The following is an 11,470-nucleotide window of genomic DNA, read 5'->3' on the forward strand; positions in this document are numbered from 1 at the left end:
AATGAATAAAATACATTGTGCATTGAATCATTCATTTCCGTCATATTTAATCACCCAGTATAAGTACTGGGCACAGACTGCCTATTATATTGTAGAAAAAAAATTTAATAATTACAGTAATTCCCAAACAGGGATACGCATACCCCAGGAGGCACCTAAGCAGGTTCCAAAGTGCTTTAAAAGTTTAATAACTATAGAACACCTGTTGAACTCATAAAACCTAAATTAAAACTTACATTTTTGTGTGCTATCAAAAAAGGAAATAATGGTTTTGTTTGTTTTTAATTAACAGAGTAAAACATTAAATTTAAAGAAAGGAAAGCTAAATAATATGTATGAGTGTTATCATTTAAAAGGGCACTAAACTGTGCTGCAGGGAAAATAGCATTGACACTTTGTTCTCTGTGTCACCACACCAGCACAGAGCGGAAAAGAGCTCAGAGGTGTTTGAGGTTTATACGCTCACTGATCTGTCACAATGACAGTAAAACGGACACTGACAGACAGAGCATTCAGATATCTCACATAAAATCAGTGTTCTTTATGCATTTTTAATTCATTAGAGGTAAAAGTCGACACTAAGCCAGAATTGTCCTGGTTCGTGCACCCCCAATATCTGTGAAATCAATGGAACCGAACACTAATGAGTATAGTGCGTGTGTGATGTAGCTTCCTGTCTGACTCATGAAAACCTCATTAACCCGGTGTGACAGCAGAAGGAGGGTTGGAATTAGTGTCTCGATGAGTGTAGTGTTGATAGCATGTAGAAAATTGTCCATGTGTTGTTTATTCAGGGAGCTTCACAGGCAGCCTATTTAAAACATGAAAAATAAACACTTTAAGATAAATGGCTGGTCCTCTGGGCTGAACCGCGTGTTCTGGTGAACTCTCTGGTGTAGTTACTATGGAAACAGGGCCTTGCTATTTTCACACACCCTTGGTTGTTATAAATATTAAAGGCTATCTGTGAGTAATTACAAATGGAGGAGCAAAACAATGTTTTGTTTTATTTTTTAAACCTTCATTAAAAAGACAAGCAAAAATCCAGCCAGCAAGACAAGAGATTCTTGAAGGAAAAATATGCTAAACCTTTTTATTTTAAAATATTGGGTTACACAGCTGTGTCAGATAATCAGTCAGCTTATGGGAGGTCAAAACATGCTGAGATCTCCCCTCATTATAGTAACAGAAGTCACGGGGGTTATATCATATCATGAAATATGAATGATGCAGTTCTTTGCTCCTGATCACATTTAAAGCATCTTTTAAATGTTTGAAAAGGCAAGTGTGGTTCTCATTTTCTAGACAGCACAAGTGCACTTTAAAAAAATTCTATCACCTTTCATGTTGTTTCAAACTGTATGTATGACATTCTTTCTTCAGTGAAAAAATAAAATGTTATTGAGAATGAGAATGTTATGAACTGTCAGTCGCAATCAATATTCCATGCATCTTTTTTCCATATGATCAAAGTGAATGGTGACTGAGGCTTCCCATCATGCATACTACAGAATTCTTTGCTCTACAAATTTATATAGCTTACACTCTTAAAAATAAAGGTGCTTCATGACGCCATAGAAGTACCTTTTTTGTCTAAATGGTTCCATAAAGAACCTTTAACATTTGATGGACCTTTCTGTTTCACAAAAGGTTCTTTGTGGTGAAAGAAGGTTCTTTAGATTATAAAAAGGTACGAGAGAGATGGTTCTTTAAAGATCCTTTGACTGAATGGTTCTTTGTGGAACCAAAAATGGTTCTTCAATGGCATGGCTGTGAAGAACCTTTCAAGCACCTTTATTTTTAAGAGTGTATATAGAAATATTATGTTTCACACAAGTTAATTATTTTATAAATAGCATAAAGCTGTAGCCATATATATTGTTTTGTAATTAATAATTCACTTGTAACGACTCTTCTAAAAAGAACATTAAATTCATGCTTGTTGCGTTTTTTAACAAATCCACTAATGTAATTGGCTCATGGCCTGTTTAACATGATTTCATATATCTGAGGTAGGCTAAATCTTAGCAAAAATGTATAAAGACATATAGTTTTCAGCCTTATTGATAAATGAACGATTTGGGCGAGCCTGTCACGCTGTACTCACCTTACATATGGAACTTTAATAAAATATCTCTATTTATTCATTTCTGTTCATGTATAAATTATATTCATGCCATGCCAGTGAAGAGTGATGGAGTGATTGTTGTTAGGTGAAGTTCTACTGCGTCAATGACACGCTCCTCCTGAACGATGACGCACGCTTAGAGCAAATGCTCCTCATCATAGTGCATGCATGCAGCTCGACTGAGCTCTCACACTCCAGAAACAACGTCCCTTCAGTTCAGCATCCTGCGAGAAAAGCCTCTGTGAGACCTGCTGCGAGCCGACTGGAGGTGGAGGCGCCCTGCTGTTATTTATTTAGACAAATCTAGACGCGTTTCCATACAGAAAGAAAGGCATGGGAAGACTGAACATATTGCCTCACAATGATCGCTGGGTTTCATAGATTCATTCGCGGATCTTCAGTGGCGAGAGGCATCTGAGAGGACAGGTGAGATTTCATCGTTTTTCTTGGTCGTTGCGCAGGTGGTCTTAGAGAAATCGGAGTTACCTTCTAATAAATGGCCATATTGTTTCATATATATATATATATATATATATATGTAGCCTATTAAAGCTAAATGATCATGTATGTTAGGCATGAATAACAGGAGGGGCGTGAGTACATTCAGTGCTGTAGTACTAGACACAGTGTGCCTGCTTCATTCATAAAATCAGTATCAGTGAAATCAGTTGATCTCTGCTAAATGTCACTCACTCATATATGTGACCCTGGACCACAAAACCAGTCATAAGGGTAAATTTTCTGAAATTGAGATTTATACACCATCTGAAAGCTGAATAAATAAACTTTCCATTGATGTATGGTTTGTTAGGATTGGACAATATTTGGATGAGATACAACTATTTGAAAATCTGGAATCTGAGGGTGCAAAAAAATCTAAATATTGAGAAAATCGCCTTTAAAGTTGTCCAAATGAAGTTCTTGGCAATGCAAATTACTAATCAAAAATTAAGCTTTGATATATTTACGGTAGGAAATTTACAAAATATCTTCATGGAACATGATCTTTACTTAATATTCTAATGATTTTTGGCATAAAAGAAAAATTTATAATTTTGACCCATACAATGTATTTTTGGCTATTGCTACAAATATACCCAAGCGACTTAAGACTGGTTTTGTGGTCCAGGGTCACATATGACAGCTTCATCCTCTGCTTTCTGCGTCATGTGACTTCATTGAAGCAGGCGTCATTATTGACCATGTTCTCAAAATAACTTGTAGAAGACAGCGGGGCTAGTTGTCATACTTTTTACTCTCAGGTTTATTTTTGAGAGTCAGTTCTTGTAGATACATGTCTTAATTAACTGACAACAAAAAGGCTTAGTTTGTAAATGTAAAAAGTAGTCTAAAACAATTCAGAAACACAAAACAATTCATGAAGCAGCAAAAAGGTAACATGCAAAAATATTGTTTTGACCAAAGGATACTGTTGTTAATAAATTGTATACATTTTAAACACAAGAAACAACTTGCCTCATGCCTGAAATTGATGAAAAATAGCCTCATCCTTGAAGGATATAGAATTAACAAAAATATCATAATTAAATATGAATATTACCATGGAAAACCACGTAGAGAAAAACACATTCGTGAACTTACTGACTTAACTGCTTATAAATGCTTAGAAATTTGATTTTAAAATATATTTATATATAAAACCCTTGTGAAAACTAGTTTCACTCACTATAGGTTGCACATATTGACAAACACTCCCATTCAAAAATTTGTGATAAGGTTTATTTTTTTTTTCAAAGACATTAATGCTTTTATTCAGCAAAGACTTGATTCAATTCAGCATTGGCATCACAGGAATAAATTACATTTTAAAATATAAATTATTACAGACAGTTATTTGAAATTGTAATAATATTTCACCATATTACAGTTCTTACCTGCATGTAAAATTAAAAAGCATATAATATGAACTATTCTCAGTTTTTGTAAAGAAAGAGTTTGCCTTAGGTTTTATGCTGTGTGAGTAATAGTCATCGATCCAGATCCAAAAATACTTCCAGAACACCAGGACGCTAATATGTCATGTAGCTTTGCTTGTGAAGTCTTTCTCTGTGAAATTTCTGTCATTTTAAAAGCATTGCTTGATGTATTGAGCTGTACATCTTGTTTTAAGTTTTAAGTATTTCATTTGTGAACAATTCTTTCTCTTTACATTCAGGAGCTACTCGACAGCTGGTATTGTAAGAAAATGGAGGATTCACCATCAAAGCATCTTCTTGGCTCCAAGAAGAGAGTCCAAATCCACCCAAACACAGTGACAGTCAAATACGCCACTCACTTTCCCCAGCCTGGAGACGAGGGCTATGATGACGCTCCGTCTTTTGAAGACTTCGGCTCATTTGTGGAAGAGACCTCAGACAGGAAGTCAGGCAGGACTATTTTCGGTGCGCTTGACAGTCGGTCCAAACTGGCTGGGGACCAAAAGGAGAAAGGGGTCGGAGGTCAGCTGCAGAGCTTCGGGGAGGCCTCTGTGTTCGCCTCACGCATGACATGGGCTGCTCTGTTCGGGGCGGCTCTAGCCCACGGCTGCGTGGCTCTCATCACACGCCTGGCTGCTGACCGCTCTAGGGTGCCGTCGCTGGAGCTTCTCTTTATCCGCTCCGTCATCCAGGTGTTGTCCATCGCCGTGGTGTTTTATTACAAGGAGCCTCCCTTCGGGCCTCAAGGCTACAGATTGCGTCTTTTCTTGTATGGCGTGTGTAATGTCATCTCAATCACGTGTGCGTATACCTCCTTTGCCATCGTCCCGCCCAGCAATGGCACCATCATGTGGAGAGCCACCACGACGGTCTTCAGTGCCATACTGGCGTTTTTACTCATCGACGAGCGACTGGGCATGACAGACGTGGTGACGGTTGTCAGTAGCGTCTTTGGCCTCTGCTTGGTCATGATTCCCAACATCGTAGGCGAGCACCAATCACTTGGTTTCTGGAAGGAGGCCTTTGGCTACACCATGACGGTAATGGCAGGCTTAATGGCGGCCCTGTCCATGATCATATACCGCGCCATCAAAGAGAGGGTGAGCATGTGGACTGCGCTCTTCACCTTTGGCTGGACCGGAACGGTGTGGGGAGTTTCCACCATGTTCATCCTGCAGGAGCCCATCATTCCACTGGATGGAGAGACGTGGGGCTATCTAATCAGCATCTGCGTCTGCTCCACTGTGGCGTTCCTGGGGGTCTATTACGCCCTCAACAAGTTCCATCCCGCATTGGTCAGCACCGTTCAGCATATGGAGATTGTTGTGGCTATGCTTCTGCAGCTGATTGTGCTCCACATGGTGCCCTCGGTGTATGACATCTTCGGGGGTCTCGTCATCATCATCAGTGTTGTCGTGCTGACGGCTGTAAAGCTTTACTGGGTGGGCAAGAGCAAAAGACAGGAGTATGAAGAGATCCTTGACTCGCCGATAAAGTGAACAAAGTTATTGGTTTAGAAATTGTTTAATTAATGGTACCCACACTCTTAAAAACAAAGGATCATTGGCATCTGTGGTTCCACGAAGAACCTTTATCATCCATGGAACCTTTTAATTGCACAAAAGGTTCCTTAGATTTTTTAAATGTTCTTCACAGCAAGAAAAAAAAATGGTTCTTTTAAGAAAGGTTCTTTGGGGAACCAAAAATGGTTCTTCTATGGCTTCTCTGCAAAAATCCCATTTAGAAACTTTCTTTTTAAGAGTGTACAGAGGTTATTGTGAATGTTTGAGAAAAAGATCTATGTAAAGTTTATGTAAAGTTTATTTATTGATGAAGTGCCATTGTGAAGTTGTCTTTGACTGTTGTATTATGTGAAGCTTAAAAAGGTTATTGTTTCTTATCACACATTATGAAGTAATTATCCATGTTTAGCTGTGTCATATCATGTTTCATTAGGTAGTACATCCAAATAAATGTCTGTGCAGAGGAGGATATTTTCATAAATATGCACTATATTCCAAATTGACATGGTCAAGAGTGCCCTCTGTTGGTATTTAGTGACTATATGGCCCTGAGAAGCAGTCCGAGCAACAATTTTTGGCACAGCCTGATTAGCCTGCCCTGAGTGAATCAGATCAGTTTTGGCAACAGTGCTTCAGGCTGGTGTCTAACAGAGCTTTTCTGTTGGCATATGATTTCATGATTTCCAGTTTATTGAGAAATATTGAGGGCTGATGTTGCATATTTGAGGTTGCATAGTCTCATATTAAGGTTGCATAGTCTGTGCAGAAGATTCTAATTATTTGACAAAGTATGTAACATTGCAAAGGCATTGTGTCTGGGTTGAAAGCATTCATTTTATAGGAATAGAAAAAAAAAAGCCAATGCATGATCCATGCAAACATGGGATTGTTCATATAATATTAATGTCACTATTTTTTTCCCCCCAGAAACAGGAATGAAGTAACTTCACTTAAATCTTAGAATGTCTCTGTGGTGTCTTTAAAAAAACAACAACAAATGTGTACTGTTTCAAACTGAAATATTTTCAAAGATTTGTTTTCTCTTAAATAAAAGCATGTATTAATTTCACTGTGCATTTGTATGAGAATTTAACACTTTTTGTTAAGCTAAAAGAAAACAAATTCTTCAAGCACAATAGTTTGTCCTTGTTTTGAAAGTTTTATAGGAATTTTCCACAGTGTCCACAAGGTGGTAGGAATGAACCAAATAGTTACGTTAAAATGAATGAAGCAGGTGAATTTATATTTTAATAATGTTAATTTAACAATGATTTTTTTTTGCATACTATATAATGTGTACACTCTAAAAAATGCTGGGTTAAATATAACCCAGCGCTGGGTTAAAAAGGGACAAACCCAGCTATTGGGTTGTTTTGACCCAGCAGTTGGGTTGTTTTGAATATATATATATATATATAATATTCCCATATTCCCGACTTTTTTACATTTACCAGTAAGCTAATATACTAGTGGCAGTTTAAAATATATAAAAAAATCTTATACATTTCATTTTACATCTGAACTGTATGACATCATCTCAGCGTGAAACCATATTGGTGTAACAAACACACTCAAAACACATTCATGTCAGCATATAGAAATTTGTAGGCTTAGATTTGTGGGTTTTCTGATATCATCAGCACAAGCCAGAATTCATCGTAAACATCATGTGCAAGCATTTATTGCCTCCCTTGAGAAATAAACAAGTCTGGATCAAGGACCTATGACGATCAGTGTTGTTACCGCTGCTTTAAAGAATGGCAGCCTGCTGGCTCACTGAAATCTGAGTGTGTGCTGGAGTTTAGCTCTCTGACTGTATAGAGAAGTGATTGCTCAGAGGTCTCATAAGTTGCAGATGTGGTCTCTTTTTTTTCCTCGGTGGACTTCTTCGTACAATATCACTCTCAGATGGACCTTGAAATCTTAAGAGTTTGTTCACTAAAACAATCTTTATTTTATTTTATTTTATTTTATTTTATTTTATTTTATTTTATTTTATTTTATTTTATTTTATTTTATTTTATTTTATTTTATTTTATTTTATTTTATTTTATTTTATTTTATTTTATTTTATTTTATTTTATTTTATTTTATTTTATTTTATTTTATTTTATTTTATTTTGTTTTGTTTTGTTTTGTTTTGTTTTGTTTTGTTTTGTTTTGTTTTGTTTTGTTTTGTTTTGTTTTGTTTTGTTTTGTTTTGTTTTGTTTTGTTTTGTTTTGTTTTGTTTTGTCATGTCATGTCTTTCCAGGCATGCCAGATGATTTGTGGGTCTCCTGAAAAGAATCAGATAATGCAACTTTATGATCCACAGAGAACTGAAGGGGGAACTGAAACACAGGATGTGTACGCCTGAAGTGAGAGGGTTTTGCTGTGAAGTGTCACATGTCATATATCTCATACAAGCAGCTTTGCCTTTATAGCTTTGGATATTCCCAAGTTCTCACGTTTCTCATTTTGGTCTGTTTTGTCCCACAAACCCATGTCTCTGGATATCACTCACTCTCTCCCCATCCCCATTGTGTGAGACGTGTCAAACGCTGCTTCTCAAAGCAGAAGTTCAGTGTTGTGAGGAAGGAGGCCTTAGTGTTTGAGTCAGAGTACACATGGTTTGGTTTATACTTGGCCTACCACATCGATTGGATGTTCCTGTTTTATTTTATTTTTTCTGATAGTTTGTCATTTAGAAACTTTACACTATTAAGATTACTCTGCCTCATCAGTGACAGAAGTTGAAATGATGCAATGGTCCAGCTAAGTGAGAACATTTGTTTTTATTGAGGTGGAGCCTGAGGACATATATCAGACTGTATAGCAGAACTGACTTCATGCACATAATTCATAAATTATGTTCATTTGTCATTTGTACACAAATTCCTTCTCATTTCATCAATTCTTTCTGTACAGCTGATCACAGATTGACACTGCAAAGTGTTTTTTTTACACTGGTCTATTGTTTATTGCTATATCAGCATTATCATATTGGTCTGGCAGATCAGTTCTTGGCTAGAATAAGCTACAGACTGGACCAGACTTGCATATGCTGATCATCAAAAGTCTGGTTATGTAAGACTAGTTTGCAATTAGGGCTAGATTTATGGTTAAGTTTATGGGTTAAAATAGGATCATTATTTATAGGACCAGGATCATGGAAAGATAAAGGTCATGTATTTTGCGACTTGTGTTTGAGCCTGTGTTTTTGGAAATGCAAATAGCAATACAAATGTCTCTGAATAGATGTATATATATATGGTTAAGTGGGTTAAAATAGGATCATTATTTATAGGACCAGGATCATGGAAAGATAAAGGTCATGTATTTTGCGACTTGTGTTTGAGCCTGTGTTTTTGGAAATGCAAATAGCAATACAAATGTCTCTGAATAGATGTATATATATATATATATATATATATATATATATATATATATATATACCTGATGATTTCATAGTAAAGGATATATATTGAAACAAACTTACTGGAATGCTTGGCGCATTTGTTTTTATTTGTTTATTTGTTTATTTGCATGAAATCCACACAAGCCCAGCATGTTTCAAGTGCAGGGCAGCTGCAGGCGTTTCCTGTAGTAAGCAGCTGCCATGCATTTGTAGGTTTTGGATGGGTCACAAACGCTGAAGTCTTTGTGCTTTTATGTGGGCTCTGTTATCCTTCCTTTCAAGCTGCTACAGGAAAATAAAGTGAAAGTGAGGCTCATTTTCAGGTGCTGTGATTATTCAAGATATCTCATTGTTGTCTAATCAGACGTAGCAGATGAAGTGAATGCTGTCAAAATTACAGTAATAGACACTAAACATAATTATGAGATAGAAGTCAAAATGATAAGAAACTAAACCAATAATAGATCAAAACTAAATTGACAAATTGTATCAGATAAAGTCATAATTTTGAGATTAACATTTTAAATTATGAGATACTAAATCATAATTATGTAATAAAAACTCAAAATTATTACATCCTAAGACAATTATCAGAGAATTAGTCATAATAATGATAAAAAGCCAAAAGTATGAGATACTAAATTGTAATTATTAAATCAGTCAAAATTATGAGATACTAAACAATTATGAGTTAAAAAGTCAAAATCGTGACATAATAAATCATAATTCTGAGATAAAAGTCATAATTATGACATACTAAGTCATAATTATGAGATAAAAAGTCAAAACTATGTCATAAAGAGTCAAAATTATGAATTAATGAAAAGTGAATGTATTAGATCAAATAAAATTACTGAGAGAAAATAAAGTGGAAGTGATGTTCATTCATGAGGTAAATTATGAGATAAAAAGTAAATATTAAAAGAAAATTATAAAAAAGACATGTCATAATTATTACTTTTTAGCTTTTAACATTAACTTTTTTATTTAATAATTTTGACTTTTTATATCATGACAGATGACAGCTGGGAGAGCTGGGAGAACTCGCTCATGTTCAATGTAGTTTGCTCACATTACACACAATATTGATCCACTGGGGGACCAACTATTAAATGACCCATGAAAAGCCACATTTGGTCAATAAAACTGCAGTACAGCCTATATATTCACTCTCTAATCTATAGATCAGTGGTACTCATCTGGTTTTGTTTCATGACCCAGACACAACATCAGACCCAACACAATATCAGAACTGGTCATCACATAAAATATCAATAAAATGTAATAATATTATCATGAACTGCATAGGTTCATTATGCCAAATTCTTAACATGACATAAGTTGAATAGGAAAATGTAAAACTTTGTAAACAGGGAGCTGAATGTTGATAAAATGTCCGCTGTTGTCAGCCCCAGGGTTTCGCTGAGACTTGCAGTTCCTCTCAAGGCTTCTTCCTAATCTGTTCAGTTTGGCTTAATCACTATGAGGATGTAAGGTGGATTTTTTCTTTTCCTTTTTCTATTTTCTGTAAGGCTGTTTTGGAAAAATGTGTATCGTTAAAAAAGTGTTTATTGAACAGTCATTCACAGTTCTCAAATCTGAATAATTGAGCATAATTACAAGTATGCTGATTAGGACTTTCACTGTTTGTATCACTCATTTTGTCCGTGTTGTGGGTTTTAAAAAAATCTTTTTTTTCTTTTTTTTTAAGTTTTAGATTTAGCTCAATTTTAGTTTTCATTTCGCCCCAGTTAATCATTTTAGTGTTTCAACTTAAACTTACATTGTGACCTATTTTGGGGCCACCAGCTTAGAACCACACAATTACCTTTAATATTTATCATTACGAAATATAAGTCCTATAACTGTAACTGATCCTGCATCTGAAGTGCCAGTGACACCAAGTTCATTACCTTGACATTCATGTACTGACAGAAAAGTATACCTTCAATGCAGAAGAAGTCAATATAAAAATATAGAATATGCATTAATGTTCATTCATACAGTTTTACTGTTTACAGACACTTTTATCCAAAGTGCCTTAATTCATCAAAAAGCCAACAATATTATAGGTTTAATAGAACGCTAGACTAGAGGTGAAATACAAAGAAGAGAAACTAGAAACTAGTCTGTTAACTTATAATAGTGATATACATAGTTGCCTTGAGTTTCCACAGAAGACCCTGTAGGTGTTTGAGGCCCAGCCAGCCACTACAGAGTCTACAGAAAGGACCCCTTGACTACCATTGGCTGAGGACAGTCATGTGTGTGGGGTGGAGAGTCGCTCTGTCAATAACTCTGGACTTTCAGGAAGTTCTCATGGTTATGCAGTTTTAATTAATGTTTTGAATTAGCTTTTATTTTTATTTTATTTGAATTATTCGTTTTTTTAGTTTACTTTTTAAACTAATTTTGTCATTTATATTACTACTACTACTATTATTATTATTAAACTGCTGCTCTGTTACAGAGAGAGAAAGAGAG

The 11,470-nt window shown here is 35.6% G+C and overlaps 1 protein-coding gene across 1 annotated transcript; it reads left to right on the forward strand.

Annotated features, from left to right (window-relative positions):
- Window positions 1–2,329: 2,329 nt before the first annotated feature.
- Window positions 2,330–5,602, forward strand: LOC107722521 (solute carrier family 35 member G2-like). The gene is made up of 2 exons (XM_016530885.1): window positions 2,330–2,554; window positions 4,305–5,602. Exon 2 carries the CDS (start codon window positions 4,335–4,337, stop codon window positions 5,562–5,564), a length of 1,230 nt encoding a protein of 409 aa, XP_016386371.1. The 5' UTR covers window positions 2,330–2,554; window positions 4,305–4,334; the 3' UTR covers window positions 5,565–5,602.
- The last annotated feature ends 5,868 nt before the right edge of the window (window positions 5,603–11,470 follow it).

The sequence above is a fragment of the Sinocyclocheilus rhinocerous genome, unplaced genomic scaffold (genome assembly GCF_001515625.1).
Source record: "Sinocyclocheilus rhinocerous isolate Xijiao unplaced genomic scaffold, SAMN03320098_v1.1 scaffold541, whole genome shotgun sequence".
NCBI lineage: Eukaryota > Metazoa > Chordata > Actinopteri > Cypriniformes > Cyprinidae > Sinocyclocheilus > Sinocyclocheilus rhinocerous.

Excerpts from the sequence above, each read along its gene's own strand:
- LOC107722521 (XM_016530885.1), top strand. The coding sequence starts at position 4,335 with ATGGAGGATTCACCATCAAAGCATCTTCTTGGCTCCAAGAAGAGAGTC.